Consider the following 27,804-nt stretch of genomic DNA (forward strand, 5'->3'; position numbering starts at 1 on the left):
CCTAGCCTGTGATTCCTGGTCCTGTCTCTTGACAGCTGTTCCCCACCCAGCTCTGTGCAATGGTCTATAAAAGGAAACTTCCTTCACAGTCCACAGAGAAGAAGGAAACCCGAATAATGAGAGGGAAAGGGAAGTTGTGTCACTGAACTCCTTTTCTGCCCAACAACCAGGCGACACGGAAATTGAAGCTGCATTCACTAACCTGCTCCCTGCTTCAACAGCTCAGCAGCTGAATTGGCTGCTGTTTGGGGAGAACTTTCTGCTATTTCCTCCAATGGATCTGCAGGAAGGGAAGAGAAAACATAGAAATGAGTGCTGCCCCCAATAAAGAACCCTTAGGAACAAGTCAATTTGGTGACAGAATTCCCAGACGGTGACATGCAATGGTCTCCCAGAGTTCAGAGTTTCTGTTGAGGATCATGATCTAGCCCACAGAAGCAATATCACATTTCAAACAATGTTAGGGATGACATGGTCCCACAAAGTTTGCTTCTGATCTCTGAAATGATTTATATGAAAAATTAAATTTCAAAAGCTAAGTCACATTTTTATGTGAAACTGAGACTGCTCAGCAAAGCTGGGAAATACCATCAAATCATCCTGCTATTCTTTGAGTGCTATTTTTCAAAACTTTTTCACTATGGATATTTTCAAATAAATACAAAAATAAAGAAAACAGTTCAGCCATCACCTGGATTCAACGATATCAACATTTTGCCCATTCTGTGGAATCATTAAAATTAAATGCAAATGACCTTGAAGGCCCCTCAGTCTGAGGATTTGTTTGTTTGCTTTTGTTGTAGCTGCTTGGAAATCTTTAATGGAATCCATGATGGACAGATGTCTGGGTGTTTCCAGCTGCAGTGGGGCCTCCTCCTTTCTCCCTGACTTGAATCCTTGGTTCTTCTGTTGGGTTTATGCACAGAACACATGTCAGGAATATAAATCTAGTCTTCGACTGGGGTGATAGCTCAACTGGTAGAGTGCTTGCCTTGTAAGCACAAGGCCCTGAGTTCGATCCCAAGTACCGCCAAAAAAAGAAATCGAGGCTGATTTTTCTTAATGGATTTCCTCAGATCCCTGGAAGTGTGTGCCTTGACCACTGCAGTTGACCCTACTCAGCGTTAGTCCATACCTCTCTCTGGAATGAGCAGCTTGCAGGGCAAGGCCAAGGGTGTGATGGAATGCTGGCACACCAAAGCTGTCAGACTCCCTGTGGAGAGAACAGAAGCAAACAACCTCTCAGCCTGATGTGTGCTCAGCCACCCTACCAGCTGAAATGAAAACACTGCAAAGTCTGAGCCTTGAGGTCTTCATAACTAATATGTTCCATTATCGTGGGAAACTTCAAAGAAGCAACGAGTTCAACAAGTCAGCTAAGAAGTAAGTAGAGGGAATTGCAGTGGATTCCTAGCACAGACACATCATTGACAAAGCATAAATAATAAATCATATGGTAGTCTGGATCTGAAATGAGATAACTGCAGCTTGTACCACATACACCATCCCTGCATGGTGCTTCTAAAAGGGCCAGGATAATGTCAAGGCCTTAATTCTCTTGGTGCCTTGTGCAGCCGGCTTATGCAGCCTGTCTAGCAATCCTGTGAAATAGCAGTGGCTTATCAAGGTACAGGTAAGAAAGGATGCTCTGCTCAAACCCTATGTGCCTCTTAGTGCTCCTGGGATGGGATGACACTGGGGTCCAACCCATCAGGACTCATCTGTGTGCAGAATAAGACCATACCTTGCTGACATCTGTAATTTCTAGTATTAGTCCAGTGTTTTTTGTTTGTTTGCTTTTGACAAAGCTTTTAACAAAACTTTGTACATCAAGTTTATCTTAGAGATAGTATTTCAGATCAGAAGACTCCCCAGAACCAGGGAGTGAAATATGAATGAACCATCACGACCATTGTCTGAAATCTCAGGTTAGCCAGCAGAGGGGAATCCAGGCCCCCAGTATTCAGGATATAGAGAGAAATCTCTCACGTGACTCACCAAAATATGGTTCATTGGAGCATCCTTTCAACCGCACTCCCTTCGGGGTACACTCGATCAAAAAATGACGAACAAGTTCATTGGACAAATCTCCAGCTATGGTATGAAATGTTAAAAAATGAATTGACTCAAGTGGTACAAGCATCCCAATGTTTACAACAGCACAATTTGCAATAGCCAAGTTATGGAATCAGCTAGGTGCCTGTCACAGACAAGTGGATAAAGAACATGTGGTCTACAATGGAGTTTAACTCAGCCACAAAGAAGAATGAAATTACATCATTTGTTGGTAAATGGATGGAACCAAAGAACACGAGGCTAAGTGAAATAAGTCAGACTCAAAATCAAGGATTGAAATGTTCTGTCTCATATATGGAAGCAAGAGAGAAGAAAGGACTTAAAACGGGAATCACTGAATGTGGTGGTGCATGCTTATAAACCCAGTGACTCAGAAGGCTTAGGCAGGAGGATGGCAAAGCCAGCCTCAGCAACTTAGCTAGGCCCTAAGCAATTTAGTGAGACCCTATCTCAAAATAAAAAATAAAAAGGATTGGGTTCAGTGGTTAAGTGTCCCTGAGTTTAATCCCTGATACCTAAATACATGAATGAATAAAACGGGGATCTCATGAAAATAGAAGGGAGAACAGTAGAACAGAAGAAGGGGAGAGAGAGGGAGGGAAGAAGGATAGGAAAAGGGAGAAAATAGACCATGAAATAGAACAAATTTTGCTAAGTACATGTATGACATATATTATGCTATATCAGCATGAGTTCTACTTTTATGTACAACTGTAATGCATCAATTAAAAAAGCAATAAATAAGTGGAAGGAAGGCAAGTAGAGAAAGAGGGTAGGGGGAAAGAGGTAGGGAGGCAAAGGGGAAGAACTAAGGAATGAAATGGAGCATATTTATTATAGGCATCTATGAATACGTCAAAATGAACCCCACTGTTACGTATAACTAAAATACACTAATGAAAAACAAAAAATGAAGAATTAAAAAAAATGGAAGCATGGCAAGATTTGAGAGAGGGAAATTTGAGGCACAAATGCAAGGTGCTATACCTGAGAAGGCTCCTTCCAAATAGAAATTTATCTACTGCATTGGTAATCACTTTAAGAATGGTAGCTGGGTGGTGAGATGAGCCAGGTGGATGGAGAGAACCCCCACAGTGATCATGTGGCAGGCAGAAGAGCCTTTGGGAGGCCCCTCAAACACACTGCAAGAATTCCCGGTTCAAAAAAAAAAAAAAAAAGAAATCTAAAACACTAGTGAATCTGGGCATTTCAGATAAAGGAAACTTGACCTGTAGTAGGCTCCTAAATGATGTCTATTAAGTGAAAAATATTAATAACAATGTCAGCATTTTCACAGGCAGTAAAGCTTTACAGAAAAGGAAATGATGAGATTCCATGAAAGGCTGCATTGAATAAAATGGGGACAAGGACATGCAACTATTGAGCTGTGGGAGGAGAATGCCTCATGAATTCCAGACTACCAGGGATTCTGAGCAAGGGTCTGGATGCCAGTTGTGGGAAATAGTCCAGTGGAAATCCTCCTGGCCAGGCACTCTGCAAAGCAGTGCCCTGAATGGCTACAGCTGTCCTGTTTCAGGGTGGCCAGAGGTGGTGGTGACTCACTGTAGCTCTTCACTAGTTTGGTAAACACTTCTCTAAAATCTGTCCCTGGTCTGTGAACACAAATACCAAATCCAGGGTCTGAGTGAAAACACAGCAGCCAGATATAACCTCACTAACAAATCCTGGCACTCCTGATGTCTGCTCTTCTCATATCCTCTATTTCATTGCCTACATTTTCAGACTGAGTCCAAAGTCCACCTGAGGCTGGATGCATGCCTGGAGGTTCGAAAACTTATATACCACCATCTGTATTTAAAAAAAAGATAATGCCTTAAAATGTTCCAGAGAAACCAAGGAGCCAAGCAGAATTCCAGAGCTGCTATCCACTTGTGCCTATGCTACCATGTTAACCTCCCGTCTCTACCTACTCACCAGATGTTCTTATCCTGATACTTATTCCTGCTGTAATCATCATCCAGCAAGTTTCCAAATAAGGCATGGCAACAGTCAACCATAAGGACTAATTAAGCTCTTCAGCTATAAAAGTTTGCATTTCCACTCAATAGTAGCATTTTTTTGAACTTCTTATGCTGGAATTCTGGGTGCTCTATAATTTAATCTTCTAATGTTTAGCTCTTCTCCCCATCCTATGCAGGTCTCCTTCTCCTTAACTTCAAGACCCTGTCAGTACTTATAGGTTCAGGTCTGTGCTCTGACTGAGCTTCCTGTGCCCTCTCAACCTAATTTCCCACGCCTTCATTCACATGTCACTTCCTTTGCCAGAAGGAATCCATTTTTGACTTTCTGGAAACATCTCTGCCATGCCAGAGGTTAGCCCTTCCACAACTAAATCTTCATGTTTTTCAACATTTAACTCCAAGGCCATTTTCTCCACAAATCTTCAAGCAGATGATCTACCTAAGGATCTGGATAAATTTTCTCAGGTATAAACATAACAGCATGAGGGATCCAGGCATCTGTCTCATTTTCCTTAATACAGTAAGTTCTAATATCTGTGCTTATTCTGAGTTCTTCTGCTATACTTTAGATCTAGAATATTCCTCAAAGGTTCAAGTATTAAAGACTTAGTCCCCAGATTGGGAGGTAGTGGATATTTTAAGAGGTGGGGCCAAATGGTATTTAGGTCACTGAAGACGTGTTCTTGTAGAGGATAATGAAGGCCTGGTCCCTTCTTCTTCTTCTTCTTCTTTTTTTTTTTTTTCTTATTCATGTCCCAGCCATCCACTGAGCAGCTTTGCTCCACCATGTACCCCACCCTATGATGTTCTACCTCACTATGGGCCCAAGAGTAATGGGGCCCATAGACCATGGCCTAAAACCTCTGGAATCATGAGTCAAAATAAATCTTCTATCTTTATATGTCAGTTATCTCTGGTATTTTGTTACATAAATGGAATAACACACCTTCTTAATGACTAGATGATATTTCCCCAGCCCACACATCCCAGGGAGGATAAAAGAATCTTTTTCCTTTCCTTGGAGTTTGTGGTGGGGTTGTAAAGAAGAATGAATGTTTACAGGGGTAAAAAATGCAGGATGAGGGGAAAAAAAAGAATATAAAGAATAAACTGAAAATGAAAACCAAGACTCCACAAATAATGGAATAAACAGACTGCGATATATTTATAAGATGGAAAAGATACAAACAATGAGAACAGTTATAAACAATCTTTAAAATATGATAAGGGAATCTTATAACGAATCAAAACAAGAACAAAAGAATTGATACTGCATTAGTTTTCTCATTTCATGATAAACATAGACAATTTTGGCAGTTAACGTAAACACATTTTAACATTACGTTTTACTTAGTAGTTTACTGTCTGCAATGGTATTGATGTAGTAATTTGAACTTTAGTGTGTATGGGGGATAGAGCAGGAGAGTGAATGTATTCATACTGTTAGCAGCTAAGGCTCGAGCTGTGGAGGGCCATACAAAGGTGGAATGGAGGAGGTAAGAAACAGCCTTGTGATACTGTACTTGAATCAGCAGCATCTGGATGAGCTCATGAAGTCTTAGAAATAGCATGCTTCCCAGCTCCATGCACCGGAAAGAGGCAATGATACACTGGTCTCAAAGTGGACACATCGTGATGAGATCCTGGTTCCTAGGTACCCTACCCAAGTACACAGCACCAGGGATGTGGAGAAATGACTGAGGCAGGGGAAGTCCAAAGCAAACTAGAAACATGATTGCTGTTTCAGAAGCCGGGACTGCTCCCAGACTAATGGGGACATATCGAAAGATCAGAGAGGCAGCCTAAAGGGCAACATGGGATCAAGTCTGGGATCATGGAATTCCTCAAAACAGTGGGGCTGCCGGATTCTAACACAGGAGAAAGGGGCACACGGAGCCTCCTGACAGGTTCCTGCTCTTGGGCTATGGTTAAATGCATATTTGCTTTAGAATCATGTTTGACTGTACATGTAGACATTATAAACTTTTCTAGGTTTGGTTGTATTTCAAGACAAAAAGCAGCAAAAACAACAAAAGAAAATGACATCAACAAAAAGCAAACAACTAGAAGGTTACTTTATCCTTAAACATAACTCAGATCCTACTATTGCCTTGAAGAATGTGCTGGAACAACACCAGTAAAAAGGCATAGTCCTTTCCTTGAGAAGGAATAATCAAATGACCCTAGACCTGTACTAATATCACAATAAATCAATCTAAATACACTCTATCAGATGTAGATATAAGAACAGTACATCAGGCTGGAGATGTGACTCAGTGGTAGAACACTTACCTAGCATGTGTGAGGCCTGAGGTTCAATTCCTACCACCACACACACATAAAGAAGAATGCACATAATATGCTACTTTTTATATAATTAAAAAAAAAGAGGAAAATGCACACTTGCCTACATTTGGATATACAATCAGTAAAAAGACACACAAGAACGTATTGCCAATGGTTCTCCAAGGGAGGAAAGCGGGTAGTGAGGTGAACAGGGCTGAAATAGAAACCAGGTGCCTTAGTAGATGCCTCGTTCTATTTTTCCAATTTCTAAATAGTGGGATGGATTACCTATTCAAAATGTTAGAAAATGGAACTTATAAATAATATTATGTCTTGAACAAGGTAAGTACTTAGGAAAACATACCTGAAAAAATATATACTAAAGAAACCTGTGAGTACTGCTCTAAGTCATCTACCACCTTATTTGCATCAAAATAAACCAACAGACACTCTGAATCAATTAGTTGAAAAGATCAGATCCAGGGGAACTCACCTTTCTTGTTCATCTGCAAGACTGAAGGAGGAGGTGTGGCAACCTTCATGGCCAGGCCATAGGCTCCTCGAAAGGAGTGACTGTCCCTAACGATGAATGATCCTGGCTCTTTGTCCTTCAACATGGTAATGGCTAGAGGAAGAGGAGGAGAAAGGCATGAACGACTGCAGAGTGGACAAATGTTGATGCCCACTCATGACCTTGGGATGGCCCCTGTTGTGTCTGAATACAGTTTGTTTCCTCTAAGATTCAGGTTGAAGTTTGATTCACAGTATAATAAACAGAAGAATGCTCTCTCAGGAAGTGGGTTAATTCGCAGATACTGGAGCACATAACTCACACTAATGTCATAGCTTTGGACTTCCCAGTCTGCAGAATCATGAGTCAAAATAAACCTCTACTCTAGAAATCACCCACTCTCAGATGTTGTTACAGCAGCAGAAAGTGGACTGAGGCAGTCCCTTCCTCTCATCTCTTTTTCCAAACTGGATTAGTAAAAACCCAGCCAGACTCCCTCAGTGTGGACAGAAGAAAACCATGGATGCAGCAAATTCCCTTCCTGTTGTCCATGCAGTTGATCAGGGAGAAGACAGAAAGGAGAGAACAGGTGATCTCACAGCACATGCCTGCTACTGTGCTGTCAGAGCCAGCCCGGCTACAGCCACCTGATTCAAGTGTGGCTGATGTGGCCAAAGTGGGCATGGAACCTGGGTATGCAAAGGAAAAGCCTCCAGACTCTGTGTCCCAGTGCATTTTTTTCTCATAATATATTTCATCCATTTGGAGGCTGAACATGTATTACTTTTTCAAAATAGGGGAGAATAATCATTTACAGAAACTTTTTGTTGCTGTTGTTTCAATTTTAATATGCCTCACCAGAGCTTGCTTTTGTTACTAAAGTCATGATTTTACTGCCTGGTGGTAAGTGGTTATTACAACCTTGTAGGACTTTAGACTTCCCAACAAATCCTCAGAAGCCAGGGCCACATACGCACAAAGGGCCCTGTCCTCATGCACCGGTGAAGGGGAGCTGAAGTATAATTTTGCACTCACTAATTTTGAAACAGAAATAGGCTGAGGGGCTGCCATGGTTTGGAAGAATGTTCAACCACACAAGATCAAGAAGCATGGACTGAAACTTTGGAAACTGAACAAAATAAACCTTTCCTCTTCTTAATCTGATTATCTCAGGCATTTTGTCACACTAATAGAAAACTGCCCAACACAAGCGCTCAGCAAGCTATAGTTGGAAAAAGGAACACGTACATATAGAATATAGCAGGCAAGTGCTCTGCCCTCCACTGGCATCACATTCCCCATGCAGAGGCAGGGAGGTAAGTCACTGCCTACCTTCTCATACTCTTTCCCTGCAATGACTAATTTCACAGACAAGAGAAACAATGGTCTGAGATGGTACAATTGGGACAATGACTTCTTTCAATTTTACTTCATGATCCCTTTGTCCTCCTGAGGCATTTTTATTTTCAACTTGGAAAACCCCAAGAAAGTTTCTCGTGACAGTAACTTTTGACAAATTCCACTCCACAGAGACTGCTTGTTTTGATTTTTCTCTTCTGCATCTCTGTGAAATGTCATTGTCACTTTCTTAGAAAAGGTATGTCCCACAGTTAATGGAGGAAAATATGCTTTAGAGCTGAATTGGAAAAATCACCAACTAGTGCACATGTTAGCTGTTTTGAGATGAGGTTCACTCAAATGTGTTTTTTTGTTTGTTTGTTTGTACTGGTGATCAAACCCAAGGGTACTCTATCACTAAGCTATCACAGCCCCAACCCTTTCGATTTTTATTTGAAAGTTAGCCAGGTTGGACTCAAAGTTGTGATCCTCTTGTCTCAGCCTCTCAAGTCACTGGAATTACCGGTATGCACCACTGCGCCCAGCCCACCCAAAGCTTCTTAAATGTGTGCAAAAGGTCAGGCTAATGATACTGCTCTAGCTTCAATGTTGAATGTCCTCCAGAGGTCCTGAGGTGAAGGCTTGGTCCTCAGGGTGGTACTATTGAGGAGTGGTGGAAACTCTGGGTGGTAGGGCCCAGTGGAAGGTTTTTAGGTCATTAGGGGTGTGCATACAAAGGGGATTGTGGGCCTCTGGTCTCTTCTGTGCTTAGGCTTGTGATGCAAGCAGTTTTGCTCCACTGCGCTCCCATCCTGTGTGATTCGCTATCCTTGCCAGAGGCCCAAAGCAATGGGACAACCTAATGTTGGACAAGAGCCTCCAGAACCAAGAGACAAAATAAATCTTTTTTCTTACAAGTTAACTGCCTCAGGATTTTGTTATAGTAACAGAAAGCTGATCAATGCAGATGGCAATACCCCTACCATTTACTGTGAATCTGGTGGGTGACAGCAGCTGTGGTTCCTTTCCTCTTAGCACCTCTCTCAGCAACCCTAGGAAGCAGGCCCTGCCATCTCCACCTTCCCAGGGAATCAGATGGTGAGTTCCAAGCCTAGTCTGTCTCTCCTGAATCCCTTTGCTTCAGTGACACTGCACAGTGAGAAGGGAGTGACCTAGCCCAGCACACCATCATGTCTAGAGGACAGTGCCAACATGGGGTGGTCTGTGCAGAATCCTCTAGAACACCGTGCTCAGCAGGCACCTCCAGCTGGATGAGCTGTGGAGGCATCAGAGGCAGCAATCCTCAGAGGGGCATGGTGGCAACAAGAACAGGGCCATCTGCCCACCAGGAGGCCTCAGACTTGGTGGGCAGCTTCTCACAAGAGTCAGTTCAAAGAAATAAGTCTTCCCAGATCATGGGCTTTCTCCCCCCACCTCCCTTCGATTTAAAATAACAATAGCTTCATTGAGCTCATGAGAAGAAATTCACATTCTTAGAATTTCTATCATCTACATAATCAAAGAGCAGAATTTCAATGGAGAGTTGGGCAGCGCTATTTTTCGGTCACTTCAGTATTTTCTAAAACATAATCATCAGGAGGGAGCATGATGTTCTTCCGAAGTTGAAAAGAAAGAAAAAAAGAAAAAGAAAAACACAGGCATGGAGTAGCCAAATGGGCGTTTTACCAACTATGGGAACCTCTCTACTTCTCACTGCTTTAAGTTACCCAATTCTCTTTTGCAGTTCAGCATTCACCAAACAGCCCTTGAGATTCATTTTGCTTCCTAGGGATCCTGACCCATCTCCCAGCCACCGGGACATGGCCCTGCCTTGTGCACACCAACGCTTCTGAAGAATGCACCAGGCTCCATGAGCTCTACCAGCCATCAAAATGATTTCCAGGAATGAGGGCAGCAGCTCCCTGTGGGCAGAGCAGTGGTGCAGTGGGGACTTGTAAAATTCGTCTAAAGAATGGACACTCATCACCAAGGGGCTGCCGAGATATGAACTAGATCTTAAGTGCTTCCCAAAAGTTCGTTGAAGGCTTGGTCCCCAGATGATGATGCTATTGGGATGTGGTGTAACCTTTAGCATGTGGGCCCTGGTTGGAGAAGCAGGCCACTGGGGACACGCCCTGCAAAGGAATATTGGGACCCTGACCCCTTCCTCTCTTTCTGCTTCTTGGACCCCATGAGGTGAGCAGCTTTGTTCTACCATGTGCTCCCCTCCAAGATGTTCTGTTTCACCACAGGTATAAAAGCAATGGAGTTGGTTGACCATGGACTGAAACTTCTGAAAGGGCCAAAATAAATCTTTTCTCCTTTTAAGTTGCTTATCTCAGGTATTTTGTCACTGCAATTCAAAGCTGACTAACACATGCTTCTAGGAGGGATAGCCACGGGAATGGCTTGCTAGCCTCCTGTTGAAATGTCTACTCATATTCTGGTAAAAAACAACACTTGCTGAGCATGGTAGCTCACACCTGTAAACCCAATGACTCAGGAGGCTGAAGCAAGAAGATCATAAGTTTCAGGGCAGCCCAGGCAAACTTAGTGAGACCCTGTCCTAAATAAAAATCAAAAAGGGTTGATAATATAGATCAGTGGTAGAAGGTTTTCCTGGATTCATTCCCCAGTACCAAACTAAAAAAAAAAAAAAAAAAAAAAAAAACATAACTCAGTTGCTCGAGTAGATTAATAATTTCTTGACACCTTTCCCTCCATCCTGACCCTCATCCTCTGTGGCTCAGGACCTCACTCCTCAGTGGAGACATGGGCAAGTCAGTAGTCATCGGTTGGCAGCACCGGCAAACTGCTGGCTCATAGAAGCAGCCAGAAATTATACCCTGAATGTTGGCATGCTGAGAGCTGGTGCCCATCCTTCACCAACTCCCTCATTAGTACCAAGTATTTCCTATAAAAACTTAAAGGCCATGGGATTTTCCCCAGAGGCATGTAATAAAATAAAGTGTTGCCTTGTTGTGACTATCCAGGCCTCAGCCATGGCACCAAGATATTGCTCCTACAGGTTCCCCCTTCACACAGGAGCCTGGGCACTGAGGAGGACTAATGTCCGAGGGAGCCCTCACTGTAAGGTATAAAGCCACCCATCTCTCCCGTTACAGGAATTTTCTGCCTCCTAACGCTTGTCAATCTGCGCTCCGCCTGCCTCTTCCGTTACAGGAATTTCCGGCTTACGCTGCCGTCATCTTCCTGCCTCCCACGTTATGTCCTAACATGTTATTGGTCCATCAGTCAGTCTGCAAGAATTCTCCTCCGCGATTGGTTCCTCCCAGCCTGCGAAATTCCAATATCTGGGAGAAGCCATATGCCATCTTCTCTCTTTCTTTTCTTTTTCCACCCCAGCGGACCTTATCCGTCCCCATAAATAAAGTCTTTTGCGTGAGATCTCGTATCTGCGGAGCGTTTTTTCTGGGAGCTACCGGCGAGCCACAACTGAGCCAGCGACCCCTAACACTCACCCTTCCCACATACCTTGTTCTCTTGAAATATCTGCCTTGTACCAGAATTTGGAAGTGTCTTGAACAAACTTCACAATCACAAGTTTATCACCTGGACTATCTATAAAACAAAATTATAAAATGGTGATTGCAAAGGACATTTTTTATTATACCTTCATATCTATGATATTCCTACAAATCCAAATCCCATGCCTAGGGATGAAGGAGGATGTGAATGTTCTTTGGGGAAGGAACTACATTTGAAATTAGTAAGTCGGAGGAGACAGCTACTGTTTTATAAGACAGAACATCACAACATGATACTTTGGGATTTTGCAATGCATATTTAAAATACATAGAAAGGTAGGATGCAAACAGCAAGGTCAGTGTTGTTTATAATTATGCACTTGAAATACTTCATAATTAAATTCTGAATCAATCAATTTAATTTAAAAGAGAAACTAATCTTCAAAGACTGATGTTTGTGAGTAACAGGGAAAACAGAACCACTGCAACGGTCTGCCCTTTCTACTTCTGGGATGAACCTAAGGTGCAGAAGCCCAGAAGAATTAATGAGAAGCATCATGTCCGTATCTGGTTTGGGGCTAGCAAACTCATGGGCTCCTTAATAGCTCTGGACTTTTCTTGCAGGGCACCAACATTAGAGATGCACATTCGGGTAAGCCCAAAAGATAAATCCCAGACCCTTCCTTAGTGTACATACAGAGGTGGAAACACATACCTGGCAAAGGTGAGGCCCCTTCTGAAGGCTTGGAAAAGTCTGGAAGGACATTTGGGAAGGGGATGCTGATGGTGCTTCCACTGTGTGGGCTGGAGAAACCACTAGAGGAGGGGGAAACTGATCCCAAAGAACGATCCCCCTCTGAGGCCCGCTTTTTCTCAGGGAGGGGTGGCTGCCCAGGCAGGGTCACCCCTTGGCCCTGCAGGCCTGGACTGTGGTGGCTGCCGTGTCCAGGTGCCACTGTAAGAAAATTGTGGGACAGGAAGCCATTGTCGGCAGGCCCTGCTGTTGTCAGTGGGGGACCAGGGGCTGGAGATGCTCCATGGGAACTGGCCAGCAAAGCTCCTGGGTCCTCATCAGGTGGAAGACCACTCCCTACTGGGTTGGTGCTGAAGCCCAGGAAGGCCTGGCTGCTCGTGGGGACCAGAGAGTCCTGTGGCTCCACCATGGACAGCTCATGGCTATGGAAAGAGGCCTGGAGCTCTGAGGATGGGAAGCAGGACAGGCCTGGGGAGTCCTTTCCGGGGCTGGAGAACTCATTGGTGCCAAGGGGACTTCCAGAGGGCCGATTGCTTCCCAGCAGGGAAAGAGTGGATTTGGGACTGCTCTCCACCCATGGGCGTTCTGCAGAAGGCTGGCTGTTCAAAAGACACAAGAGAACATAAGGTACATGAAGGCATCTCAGGAAAGGCACCAAAAACTTTGTGAATGACAGTATCCCCTTGTACCTAAATATCTAAGATGCTTGAATATTGTTTAACCTTTCCAAAGGTAATAAACATGAATGATAAAAAAAAAAAAAAAAAATCAGTAGAAAAACTGTCAGTAGATATCAGAAGGACAGGGCTGGGGAAGCAGATGTCAAGGCTCAGGAGACAAAGTACCACCCCCGCTTATGTGTGTTTCAGCAACCCAGGATCAGTCTTTGTCTAAAAATGTTACATGGAAAATTCCAGAAGTAAACAATTGAAAATTTTAAAATTCTGAGTGCCATTCAGAGCAGTGTGTTTCTATTATGTAGGCCCAACTTTGACCTGAAAATATTAAATAGAAGATTTCAGAAATAAATAATGGGTAAGTTTTAAATTCTGAGTGCCAGTAGTGTGATGAAATCTTGCACAATCTTCCATCCTGCCTAGAAATGAATCGCCCCCCTTCGTTTAGTGTATCTGTGCTGTATATGCTACCTTCCCGTAGTCACTTAGTAGTTAACTTAGTCATACAATTGACTGATACTATATCATCATTTCTTGTGTGTCCAAGAAACCCTTATTTTACTTAATAATTTCCCCAAAGGGCAAGGGTAGTTATGCTGGCAATTCACATATGCCAAGGATAAGTTGTAAAATGCTTTCTTCACGTGAAAAGTTGTATTAAAGGTACAAAAGTATAGAAAAAAATAATACATGTAGAGTTTGGTCCTATCCATGGTTTCAGGCATCCACACTGAGAACCCTAGAACACATTCCCTGCAGATAAGGAGGGACAACTATATCAGAAATTGTGATATATTCAGGAATATAAAAAGACAACTAAAAACATAACCCACATAATATACACATATTTAAATAAGCAAACATTGGGTATGGGGACCTACCTGCGATGGCAAGTCCTTTAAGAACCTCTTTATTTTAATGAGAAAGGAAGTTAAATAAAGGAATGTACATGGGAAGCTATGTTCATAGAATAAACATAATTGAATATATTCTATCATGGGTGACAGGAGCAGCCCCGCTTATGGATTTCCCTAAGGTCACTGACTTTATAAAGCAGAAAGAGGCCATTTTTGTTTGTCTGTGGCCCTTTTATTTCTTTCTGTTCTTGCAATCCCTCTGTGACTGAATTTCCTACATTTCCTTTGTGTATCTTCCCACACACCAGTACACAGACCACATCCTCCTGAGCAGTCGTGTCCTACACACAGCCCTGACAGCTGACCCATACATGCCATCCTCTGGGTAGGGAACCCTCTTGGGCCCCAGCTCCAGCCTCCACATCCCTCTTCCCACCCTCAGCTCAGCACTCTGGGCTGTATGGTGAGTTGTGTCAAGTTTATAGGTTCATTTTCCTACCTTTCTCTCCTCTGGCCAGGACCATTGCTTGAAATAGTACAGGAAGATGCAAAGGCCTGCTGGAAACTGGGTGTTGTGGGCACATCGGCCCTAAGCATCGTGGGTTTGGGTCCGAGGGGGCTCTCTGACATCCCCACGGTGTGGCTGAGAATCTCAGGGCAGCCTCGTGGTTCTAGAGGGAGAAAACAAAATGAAAGGGGTTGTAATCTCATCCCTTTTGTGTGTTCTTCAAGGAAGGTAATTTCTGAATCTTGCTGTTGCTGTGGCTCTACTGAGCCACAGTGTCACACACAGGCTGAAGGAGGTCATTCCATGTCACTCTGTGCAGGTTTACCATTACCTATCACTGTTTCCAAAAGAGAAGATGGCCAACTCAGCCCCCACACGCTGCTGTCCAAATCCCTACCTGAGCTGGTGTCAGCATCCTTGCTGCAATATCATAGGAACACAGTGGGCCAGTGGGCTGGTCCCCCAGGGCCCAGCACCATATGACACCAGTGGGCTATACTCTTCACATTCAATCTAGGGCATCCTAGACTGAAAGGGTAGGGCCTTTCTCTGCAAATCAGCAAGACCCTTCTCCACAGCAAGACCACTCCCCATAAGCCCAGGCCCTACAACACCAAGACAGTCAGGCATCCTTAAACTTCCTTTGGCCCCCAACCTCCCGAGTTGTTGACTCAGTTGCAGTGACAACCCCACTGACTACAAAGGCACAAACCTGAGCTGCAATCATACTATTCTGGGGAGCTTAAAATGGGGATTCAGAACTATCAAGGCAGCCAGGACTGGGAGGGTTAAGAAGGCAGAGAAGTGGGACTTGTAGCAAATTTCCCTGAGTCTTGAACTGCAAAGGTGGGGACCACTGCCTAGTAACCAAGACAAAAAATGGCTGCTGAGAAGCTAAAACTATAAGCAAGGATTTGGGCAGTCAGGTAACTAAATTAGGAGTGTGAGGTGCACATACAGAGGGGGACCTTTGCCCATACTGAGAGATCTTGAGGCGAGATTTGTGAAGGGTTATGAACCAGGAACAAGAGTTCCAGGGACAGAGCAGCCTTGATTGGATCTGGTCAACCTGAATGAAAAGTCGTATACTCCCTGGGGAATATAATACCCTCTAGTCTCTACCATCTCACTGTGATTTATTATATGCTATGAAATATTTAAATAAAAAATTAGCCATGCCACTAAATATGACAGTGAAAACCAAGACAAGGGAGAAGAACAACCACCTGAAAAAAAACCCACCGATGACACAAAAATTGGAGTTAGAAAAGCACAGACTGTAAGATAGGTAAGAAGTAAAGACAGAACAATTCACATTTTGCAAAGAGAATGACTCCATAAGAACAATCAAATGGAAACCCTAGAGCCTAGAGTGAAATGAAATGAGCATGTAGACAAGGCTTTTATCGGCGGTCAACTAGACGACACAGAGGAAGTGAGGAGTGGAGGGGGTTGGGGGAGATGATTATGTGCAGCAAGAAGCACTGAGAGGGAGGAGGATGAGGAATACAGAGAAGAGCACAAAAACAAACACGATGAAAACTTCTAACCTACGTGCAACTGGAGTCCAAGAAGGGGTGGAAACATCGAATGAAACAAGCAACATTGGAAAAGATATTTACTGAAAATTTCCCAAAATATATTAAATATATTGAACTGTGAATCAAGGGAAAAAAAAAAAAAAAGAATCCATGATACTCAAGCAGGAGAAGCTAAAAGAAAATGCACAAGCATTTAGTATTATAGCTTCTGAAAATTAGACAAACCCTAAACACAATGATTTGTCCATTTTGGAAGAAAAGACAGGACACCAATTTTAATGTTATTTTTTTCAACACTAAAGTTTTTCATTATAGGAGAGCCTAGTGCTAATGTCTTATTTGTTTAAACTCCTCCATAAGACCCTCCAAGGATGAGGATGCACCATCTCCTGCCCTCAAACGTAAAAACCTCATGACCACACCAGGGCCAGGCCTAGCAGATGCTGTCCATGCAATCAGCTTATGACCCTGCCTCCTGCCCGGAATTATCTGCAAATTCCTGGAGCAGATAGAGTCAGTTTACAACTGTGTGACTGCCCCTGCCCCAGGATGACCCACAGTAAATATTTAAATATAAATGTTTGGCGAACTAATTACTAACTGAATGGCCTTCCAAACCCTTTCTTCAATTCTTTGGATTGAAAACCAAGGATGTTCGATGTTTCAAACCATCCCTTTGCGTCCTCACTTCTCTTCTTATAATAAAATAACTTCATTTAAGTTCACCTGTACTTATTTTCCATATAAGATATATTTGCTGAGTATTAATATCTGCCAACACGGTTTAGGTTGTAGGAAACAGAAAAGAGAAACCAGAACAAGATACCAAGCAACTGTGTCCTGCCCTTAAGATGTATGCAAGGAAGAGACCTGCATGGAAGAGGCAGCTTATGGGTTTCAGAGAGACCTCCAGGAACACTTGCTTCTGTCTGGAGGAGTCTGCTAAGCTTCCTGGAGGAAGTGGCATTTGATGGAAACCAGAAAGGATGGATGGGATTCTGATGAACCTAATTGGTAACACAGGCTTGATGAGCACTATCTAAATGTCAGCTCCTGGGAAGGAACCACCCCACCTACACTCCTAGTACTAAACTGGCACCCACGGATGCTATGAATGAATGGATAAATGGGCAAAGGCTTAGAGGTCAGAAGGAAAAGTTCAGAGGACAGTCAGAAGGAAAAGTTCAGAGGATAATGTGCAAATCCTGCCCCAGGGCCTGGCTCAGAGGAATGGGTAAACTGAGGGATGGATCCCACTCCAAACAGCAGCATAAAACTTTGGAATCAGAAAAACTGTTTATCGAGTCTAATGCATGTGCCTAGGATCTTCCATGAGCAAGTGTGGAATGGAACAACATGCAGCACCTTTGGCCATAACTGACATTGCTCTTAAGAGTTCCCCATGCAGCACAGGGGCAATCCCTGGCACTGCACATCCCTGTTACTGATTCCCAGCGCCATGAGGATCTGGGGGATGTACGCCAAGATGCAGAAGTCCCAAACACACTCATGTGGTGCCAGAGCTTTTCACCAAATGAGGGGAGGCCAGAGGAAAATAAAATCTCACTGTGTTTCTGTTATCACAGTGCTTGTCCCAGAAAACAGCAAACACAGCACTTCCCATGAAAGTGGCTTTGTTTATAGTTCTATTAGCACTAACTCTGGGGGCACTGGGCTGTGTGGTTCCCTCTTGTTATATGGTCCCTGGCTCAAGGACAAGAGTTAACCTATCATGTGGAGAAGGAGCTGTCCAAGCACCAGATCCCATGTTTATATCAAGTCCTCAGCACAGAGAGACCTGGGCTTCTGGGATCATTTTTTTCTGCAGAATCCTGGCCCCTGCCTACGCTTAGAGACACAAGTAAAGAGGAATTGCCACACAGCTTAATACCTCAGCAATTAATCTACTTACTACCTGGACCTCAACTTCACAGGTAAGTAGGATGTGGCCACTTCCCCAGATCAACAGAGCTACTACCAAGTCCAATAACTTGGACTGCAGGCAGCAAAGTGGGCATTAGTGGCAGCTCCACTTTACCCAGTACCTGCATTGTGCATGCACAGTACTGGCACTAGCTCTCCAATTGCCTTTGGGCTACAGGATCCCACCAGGTGTGTACCTCTGTTCCATAGGTGAGGAAAGTGAGACAGAGTTTGGTGCCCCTGTACACTGTCCCTGCTGGAAATTCAGAGAACACAAAATAGGCAGTACCCTGAAAACCTCGCCCCAAGAATAGATAAAGGCCCCAATTAAGTGAGCAGACACAGACTGCAAATCCTTTTTGTAGACATTAACCTCACTCCTAGAAATTCACAAACCTCAAGAGCAGGCAGAATTGTTGCTGTTATGTGTGTGTGTGTTTATGTTTGTGGTGCTGAGGATGGAACCCAGGACCTTGTGCATGAGAGACAGGAGCTCTGCCACTGAGCTACACTGCAGCCATATTGCCACTACTGTTGTTCAACCTGTACATGTGAGGTTCACCGTTAAACTGCAGGTGAAATGTCAAAAATGTGAATGGTGAGTGGGCTAAGCTCCTTGTCCTGAGGGCATCAGGTCTCAGCCTCCCCAGCTTTGCACCTAAAGGAGCCTGGGAATGACTCAGCACAGGAATGGAGTTTATGCGGAACAGGTGTAACCTCCATCTGGATGGGACATTTGTGGAGCCATTAACTCTACTGCCCCCTTTGAAGTGGAAAGGACATCAAGGACTCTCCTCTGCCATTAGCAATGCACAGCCTGTCTCTGCTTCAGAGAAGGGGACATAAGGATACCATAGTGAGTACAATGATTCCTTAAAGCAATGACTCAGAGGATCTTTGGGGCAGGCTGACTTCTTTCTGCCAAATGCCTTTTCCTCTTGCCTTGCTGTCCTCCCTGCTAAGATGAGTTTCCACAGCATGGGAAGGACCTATGTCAACACAGAACACCATTCAGACCCATTCCCATACAAGTCAGGGCCCTGCTCTACCAATAGGATGGTGGGCCCTGAACAGATGCTCCTTTTAGTTTCTGAGTTCCCTCTGGCACAGAATCATTTCTGTTCTTAATTCTCCCAATAATCTCACATTTTCCCTCTGCTGCTCAAACACAGAGGAGGAGGCATTATGCTGTCAGTGTTTAGAAGCCCAGCCTCGTATCACTTTTTTGGTTTTGCCCCAAACCAGCTGGTGTCCCCAGCTAGTGGGGTGGGATAGGGTGCCTGGCAGAGGCTGCTGCTGCCTGGCAGCCCTTCGAGGCTTGCCGGAACTTGGGGGGGGCACGTGCCTGGCCTCCTGGGACCTCAGGAATGTCTGCACTCTGTCTTCTCTCTGCTCCCACTTCCTCTACCCAGAACGAGGGTGAGAGAGGGTCACTGGCTTTTTTCCAAATGGTCTATTTTTATGCTTTCTTTTAAGCTGCTGCAGGAGGATCTGTGGGAAGCTGGACCCCACTTGCTTTCCACTGGCTGCTACTGACATGATCCATAAGTTAACAGGAAGAAAAGAGACCCAGAAGCTTACAGACAGGGCTGCTGGCTCACTCTCCTGCAAGCCTGGAGCCTGGGGAGGCAGACCTTAAAATCCTTGAGGGATCCAAACATCAAAGATTATCACTGGGCTCTGACTCTTGCCTTAGATACAGGAAACTATAATTTCTAAACAAAAATCAGGACACAAGATGCCAGAGAAAAACTAACATTTTCCTGTCTTCTTGACTTTATAAGAATGCTTTACAAAGGTATGAAAGTTATTCAATCATACATTATTTAACATCAACCAACTGACCCATAATCAACCAATATCAACCAAATGACCATACAGCATCTTTATGAAAAACAAAATAAATATAGATTATATTATAATCTCCATTCAGGTGAAGAAAATTCAATTTAGTTATTTAACTACCTAAAAAGTCAGTCTCAATCCCTGGTCCACAGATACACAGGCATGTTCACAGTAAACTCTAAGAAGTGAGTGAGAATATCTACTATCATCTATCTATATCTATATCTACCTACCTCTTTTCCTCCTGGTCATACATGAGTATTATTATGCAGTGAAACAAGAAGTGCCCTTTTGAGAATGGAACATTAACCAAACACTTGTCTCCTTCTTTCACCATATTTCTAGATGTAGAATTCAGGTTGCTGGGGAGGAAAGCTATCATCTCTAAGTCCTAATTCAGGCTCTTCCACCCAAGTCACAGGGTGCTGAGCACATTCTCAATCTCTGGATTTTTTTCTAAGATTCCCATCCGTGGGACACTGTGTCCCACTGAAATCAGATTAGATGATTTCTAGGGTCTATTTAGCTCAGAATTTTAAATTTTAGTTTTAAAAAAGCAAAACTTTGTATGGGAGATTTGACAATAACAGTGCTTTTAAAAAGGATATCCTTAGCTTATAATTCTTCTGTTATTTGTCTACAAATAGCAAGCCATTTAACCAATCTTTTTGACAGCAAAAGAGAAATGAGTAGGCAGTCAGATATAAGAATTAGACATGCCGAGGCACTGAAAAAACAGTGCACAACTTTTTTGATGTGAAAAAGTTCTGCATCTCAAACTCTATTGATGCTCTACAAACATAGAGGAGTAGCCTCCAAACAGATACATACATACTTTCTCAGTACTGAACTTTCCCTTTTGTCACTCCTGAGGTCAAAATCACATGACAAACTGGCTCTATCCCACTGCAGCCAGCAGGGTTCTCATTACCCCAGCAGGGTCAGGGCCCCAGCAACACTGGAGTTGGAATCCCCATCTGCCAACATCCAGGTCGCCCTTCTGTAAATTCTCATCCTAAATGGCATTATCCCCTTCAAAAAAAGAAAAAATCATGCCACTGTTTTAACCAGTAACATAAAAGCAATGAAAAAATGCAGATAAAATAGTTAGTCACAATCAGGGCCCTGTTTTCTCTTATTATTTGAAGATGTCCCATTTATATTCAGAGGTTTTGATTGTAACAAACTGGAAAGAAAACACATTCCCCCATTTACTTGGTGCTGTGTAGAGAATTTCAAACAGTGAAAACAGGTTTTTTTTTCCCCCTTTTCTTCACAGTGAGTGTTCTAAAGTAGTTTTTGCACTTAGGATGCACTGAGGCCAGTTCCTCCAAGTGACTAATGAGTCCCCTTCCTTAGCAACTTAACAAGACATGAGCATCATTAAAAACTGTGCGTGGTTCATGTTCTCAGGAAAACAAAGACTTCCTTCCTGCTGGACTTTAAGGAAAGATGACATTGGGGTGGGGCTACTGAGGCTACCTGGAGACCACACAGAGTTCAAGTATAGAGCCAACATTGAGAAACCAGAGGTGAGGATGTGGAGGAGAAAGAAGAGGAAGACCCATCTACCTGATAACAGAGTCCTCACAAAACCAAAACTGAGGCCAGAGACACATCCACAATGCTAAGCTACACTTCCGTTATTTTTTAAAAGTCATGATAAAATAATACATAACACAAAATTTACCATCTTAATCGTTTTTAAGTACACAATTCAGTGGCATTAAGTACATTCACTCATTGTTCATCCATCACCACTATCCATCTCCAGAATGTTTCTGTCTTGCAAAACTTTGTCCTCATTAAACAACTTCCATTCCCATCACCTTCAAGCCCCTGGCAACCTCCACTCTGTTTTCTGTCTTCACAAACTCTACTGCACTACTACTCATATAAGTGGAATCACACAGGATTTGTCCATTTGTGACTGGATTATTTCACTTAGCATCATGTTCCCCAGGATACATCTAGGTGGTAGCATATGTCAAAATATCCTTCCATTCAAAGGCTGAATAAAATTCCACTGTGTGGCTGTCCTACATTCTACTGTTCATCAGGTGTCCATGGACAACTGGGTAGCTTCCACTTTAAACTACTATATATAGTTCTTTATTTTCATATTCTTTTAATCAGTTTGAGTTGAGACTGGTGTCTAGCAACAGAAAGTGGTCTCAGTGATGCAAGAGGCTGCCCCTGTCTGCTTCCATCTAGAGGGAACAGGGGAAGACAATCATGAATCAGCAGAGGGTGGTCAGGTTATCGGTGAGGTTGGCAGAGTGGCACAAGGGAAAAAAGGAAACCTCAGAATTCCCTTGGGGAAGCCTTCCTTATGCTGAGGAAAAACAAAATAAACAAACAATAAAAAAAATTAAAAAACTACCTCTAAACCAGAGGGAGAACCTGCCTGAGTCCCTTTGGGAACACTGGCTGAGTGGAGGTCGACATGAGTTGTGCAGGCAGCAGCATCTTTGAGGGAAAGAACATGAGGATAAGAGCCTATGCTGGAGCCTATGCTGGTGGACAGGTTGAACCCACAATGTCCTGGTGGTTTCTTTTGCCTTTTTTTTTTTTTTTTAATATCTCATCCCTAGCAATATTCCAGTCACATAACTGAATCTGTCCACAGGGCTGGAACTTTTAGTGTTTTCAGTCTTCAAACAGAATTCCCAAAGAATCTGACTTTCCATTAGAAGCAGTACATGCATCATATGCTGAACTCTGCCAGAGTTCTTCTAAGGAAAGATCATTTCAATGTGGTGCCAGATCACTATATGCATGAAGTCTCAAAGAAATCTGGACCTAGCATTTTCCCTTATAATGCCTGCACCAGAAGTTCCGACAGGTTCAAACTGATCATGCAGGGAAACAGCTCATCTGTAACTTCAGAAGTCTCTGACCATGAGTGGGGAAACTTAATTGCTATGGAAGACTTCAGTGGGGGTCCAAGGAAGACATCCTTAGAGGGCCCTCCTCTCCCAGAACCTGGGGCATTCAGGGGATCTGCATTCATTACACTGCCAGCCCATAAAGTACCTGGGCCAACAGGTGACTAACAGATTTCTCATAGCATTTCAGATACTGAAGATGCAGCTTTCATAAGCCAGGTCCCTACCAGGCAATGGTAACTTTGTTCAGTGCTTCTGAAGCTCCATGAGCAATAGTGGATGCAATATCATGACTCTTTTGTTAAGTAAATATTCCAAAACTATGCTTCAGTTAAATCTAGTTAGGCATAATCTCATAGTGGTACATAGAATTGTCAATGAGTTTCAGCTGGGTTTTCTTTTGCCTTTTTTTTTTTTTTTAAATATGTAGTGCTAAGAATCAAACTGAGTGCCTCACACATACTAGGCAAGCACTCTACCACTGAGCTACAACCCCTGCCTTCAGCTGGGTTTTCCCCACATGGAGACTCAGAACATATTTCATCTTTTTCCAGAAAAGTTCTTAGGTTATCAATGTATTACTAACAGTCACTATCTGCATGGTACTTAAAGGACTTACTTGACCCTTAGATGGACTTCAAAGATGCACACCATCATCTGTCTACACTGGTGAGGCTGATGTTCAGTGTCTTTCCTCACCTATCCCTGCAATAGAATTTGAACACAGTTCTTGGGTTTCCCAACCTTGAATCTAGCAAAACCTTGTTCCTTTTCACTCTGTACATAGTGCAATGGGTTAGAGAACTGGCAGTCCAGGTATTGGTGTGTTAGTCTGCTCAGGCAAACACAGTCGACTGGTCACTTAAACAACACACATTAATTCCTCACAGTCCTGGAGTGTGGAAGTCCAGGATTAAGGTACACGTAGGAATAAGAAGGATGGTTGGCATGTGAGTTGAAACTTGGCTCCTGAGAAGGCCACACAGGTTTCTAAAGTGTCCCTTACAAAGTTTGGCTTGAGAATGGCAGTCTAACCAGACCAAGGCAGAATGCAGAAGGAGTGAATAGTGCCAAAAGCCCAGGTCCCACAGGACCCCAAGCTGACCAGAGGAACAAGGAAGACCCAGCCCATGACTCCATCCTTCTCACCAATTCTTATCATTTCCAGCCCTGCGGCTTTGGGAGCAAGCTGGAGATGTCCCAAGCGGGTAAGTTTTAACTTTCCAAATCATGGCTGCTTTTTGTTTTTGTATATTTTTCATGAAGGTTTCTAATTCCTCCTGTCCCTACCAGGCAGGCTACCCATGCTGATTGATGTAAGGGTGTCAATTTCAATCCCTTGATTTTTCGTGGTGCTATTTCTCTTTCGGTTGGCTTGACTTATCTTGTGGGCAGTGCCTGGTCAATGCCACGCAGACATATCCAGCTTCCCCAACATGCAGAATGCCCCTGGCTTGGGGCAGAGGACACTGCTGCGCCAGCCTGTTCAGTCCAGTCCAAACCCTCATGAATAAGGCCACCAGGACTGCTGGAATGCTACCAGGCTGCTCAGCATTTGGCCTTTCAGGAAAGCTTAGAGCATATTAAAATTGTTCCAAATGTAACAAATGATGTTCTGATTAATTAGATAATTGACAGCAACCTGCAGTTTCTGCCATGGCAGTTCTGCAACAACTGAAGCTCTTAGCAGTCCCATCCCCCAGAATGACCTCTGTCCCATGGGAATGGAGTTCAAGAGATGACTATTGTGCTCTGAGGAGAAGAAGAAAACAGGGGCCAAAAGACCTTCCCTTGAAATAGACCAAACTGACCTGCTTTTACTGAGCACTATCCTCTTTCCAACAGGGCCAGCCCAGTGAAAGTCTGCAGCAGAGCATGAATCACCCAAAGACATCCCCAAACATTGTCTAACGGGCAGTTCAGGGTATGTGATCCCCAACGAAGCTCCCCACTATACCCATCCACCCTGCATTCAGTGGCAACTAACATTCACCCAGCGCTTCCTGACCCTCTCAGCTCTCCTGGCAAGAGGCACATCACTATGTTTTACAGACCAGATTCCAGCACAAGGAAGTATACTTGGAGTATTCAACATCCCTCAGAACTGGTTCCTCCAGCCCAGGACATTATGCAGACTCAATACACAGAATGTAGCACAGGAAACAGCAAAAACATAAACACTGGGAAGCATGTGAGATTGGGAAAGAATGGGCAAAAATCAGATGAGATGGAAATTCCCATCCCCCCAACCTCCACCAGGAATGGAATAGTATGCGGAAGAGGGAAAGGGGGAAGGGAGTGGGGAAATGGTTTCTTAAAGTCTAGTGGTGACAAACATACAACTGAGGAGTGTGGCTAAATATTCTAAATAAGTTGGTGAAAAAAAATGTTTACTGTTGAGTCAAGTGTCCAAACTGGAAGCACTGAAGAGTCCACATAATCAAGAAAGCCCTCCCAGATTGGGGCATGTGCTTGAGCCCTCTGCTCCCTGATGCCCCCAATGTAGCCACAGACCCAGTACTGTCTAGCACATGGTCAGTCACTGGGATGTGTGGATCCCCCAAAGCTGAGGCGGTCTTGCTCAATCACATCCTCAGGCCTCCTTGGCAGGGCCCAGCAGGGCTTGCCATTCAGTGGACACCTGTCCTGAGCCTGCACAAGTGCTATGCACCCCTCACCAGCTGTACATTCTTTAGGCACAGCATCCAGGGCCTCTCTAGGCCTCCTCTCCCCAATTCTGAGTTGCCCTATTGTCACAGAGTCACACCTCTGAAATCTGTGCATATCTTCTCAACAAAGGTGCATCATAGTTTGCCTGACAATTCAGGCATCTTGGATGGGTTCAAACAGATCCCAAAAACAGGTAGGCCAGAAAGAGGAGGCACAGCATTATTCAATTACCCAAAGAAGCAACTTCTACAGCCAGCAAAAACATTCTTCAGGGAGGAAGGGAAGTAAAGACATTCGGAGATGAAGGAAAACTATGAGAGTTTGTTGTCTGCAAACGTACCCTTCAGGAATGGCTAAAGGGAATTTTCTACACAGAAAGAAAACCATAAGGTTGGAAACTGCCAAAAGGAAAGAAGACTATCAGACTGGGTAAAAATGAACAAAAGTACAATAATCAATCCTTCTTCTCATGTGTTACCTAAATCACTTCTGATGGTTCAAACAAAAAAAGGAGATCCCCATTGCATGTGGTACTTGGTGTAAATAGACAAAATACTTCAAAAGTATTTTAAAAAAAAGTGGGGAGGGATTGAAATAAGATTTCCGTACTTTATTGTAAGTGGCAAAAGGCTGATACCAGTACACAATGATGAGTTATGTATGTACATTGTAAGAAGCCACCTTAACTTCGATATACTCAAAAACACTATACACAAATATACACTATACACAAATCCAGACAGAATTCCCCACGACTTTTCAGAAACCCACAGCAAGGCAAGAAAAGAGAAACAGGAGAGGAACAGAGAAACAAACAGAAAACATGCGCGTCCATATTTTCCACTAAGAACTGTACTTGACATTTAAGTCCTTGATCCATCTGGAATCAATGTTTGTGTGTGGTATAAAGGGAATCCATTTTACTTTTTTGAGAGAGGAACTTTTCAGTTCTATTTATGGGGTGTTCCCTCTTTCCCCTGCTGATCATCACTGAAGTTCACCTCATGTGAGATCTGGTCTACATTTTTTTCTGTTTATCAGTTGCTATAGTTGGAATCCAAAAGTATTCCCCAAATGTCCAGGGCTATAGGTTTTTCCTCTGTGTGAAGTTATTAAGAGGTGGTGGAATGTTTAAGGGACAGGGTCTAGTGGGAGGTTTAGGTCATTGGGGGTGTGCCCTTGAAGAGGAATATGGGATTCCAGCTCCTTCCTCTTTGTCTCTCTTGCTTTCCTGCCATGAAGTGAGCAGTTTCACTCCATCATGTGCTCCTGCTACGATGTGCTGCCTTGCCACAGGACTGAAAGCAATGGAGTCAACAGTTGTTAACTGAAACTCCAAAACTGAGTCAAAAGAAATCTTTAGTAAGTTTGCTATCTCAGGAATTTGCTATAGTGATGAAAAGGTGACTAACACAGGTGTCAATTCATCTAGTTTGTAACAGGCCATACTTCCTGAATTCTCTAGTTTCTGGCATCTGGCAGTTGTATCTTGGCTACTCAGGATCTTCACTAAATACATTTTGAATATTCAGTTCCACTCACACCCACACATCTACTTACGTCTTATTGAATTAAATGTGTAGATAAAATTGGGAATATCAGTATCTTTAAGACGTAGTCTTTCATTGCCTGAACATGGCCTTTCTCTCCATAACTTTTTAAATGTGTCTCATGGATGTGTCTCTGAAATTTTTCTCTGCTAAGAAAGAATAATGTTTAATCTGTGAGTAACTTCATTGCTCTGGTTTTCCTTTAACTGGCACTAGACAATTTAACTTATTTCCATCAGCCTAAATGTAGCATTAGCTACAAAGGCCACTAAGACCTTGGTAATGAGAAAGAGTTGACAAGGCAGCAGAACTGATGGGTCCACCGGGGAAATAGAATAATCCTCTTTCAAGAGCAGAGACCATGAACTCTCGGTCGATACAGATGAACCAAGATTCTTCCCATTCTTTCCAAGGGTCTGCCCTAAGGAAGTGGACAGAAGGCTCGGTGACTTTGGTCTGCTCCCACCAAGTGGCACACAGAAGCAGATCCAAGACCCACATTTCCCATGACCACTTTAGTCTTTGGTGGAGACCATTCTTTCTCTTACTCCCTCTCTGCTGTGAGGAAGCTCCATAGCATTCTAGAAGCATTCTAGCATTACATCTGCACTTGGTCACCTAAAGAAGTAGATGACCCGAGTCCTCAGGTCAGCTAGGGGCTCATTCCTCCCTCCTACTCCAAGTTTGTGAAATCCTGTTTTAAATTTTAGTTACCTGTTTGAGAAGGTGTCCATCTTTTCCATCCAGCTATCTGCTGGCTACACCTGAGGCTAATCAAGAATCAAATATCCTACAGAGGTCACCACTCAAAACCATAAGTCATGCTGCTCCTCATGGCAGAGCTGGAAGCTGAACTGGCTTCCTGATTTCCTAAGTTATATCCTGGCAAAATGACAGTGGGCCATGGGAC

At 43.5% G+C, this 27,804-nt stretch overlaps 1 protein-coding gene across 4 annotated transcripts in view; it reads right to left on the reverse strand.

The window, feature by feature from the left end:
• Window positions 1-27,804, reverse strand: part of Tns3 (tensin 3) — a 271,594-nt gene that overhangs the window by 16,016 nt on the left and 227,774 nt on the right. For all 4 annotated transcript variants that reach the window (XM_047560438.1, XM_047560439.1, XM_047560437.1 and 1 more), the window contains exons 21-27: window positions 14,469-14,640; window positions 12,397-13,034; window positions 11,689-11,775; window positions 6,838-6,969; window positions 1,999-2,094; window positions 1,136-1,213; window positions 203-280 (exon numbers count right to left, since the gene is read on the reverse strand). In XM_047560438.1, coding sequence (XP_047416394.1) covers window positions 203-280; window positions 1,136-1,213; window positions 1,999-2,094; window positions 6,838-6,969; window positions 11,689-11,775; window positions 12,397-13,034; window positions 14,469-14,640 — 1,281 coding nt within the window. The remainder of the gene's footprint in view (window positions 1-202; window positions 281-1,135; window positions 1,214-1,998; window positions 2,095-6,837; window positions 6,970-11,688; window positions 11,776-12,396; window positions 13,035-14,468; window positions 14,641-27,804) is intronic.

Source organism: Sciurus carolinensis, chromosome 8 (assembly GCF_902686445.1).
Source record: "Sciurus carolinensis chromosome 8, mSciCar1.2, whole genome shotgun sequence".
Lineage (NCBI taxonomy): Eukaryota > Metazoa > Chordata > Mammalia > Rodentia > Sciuridae > Sciurus > Sciurus carolinensis.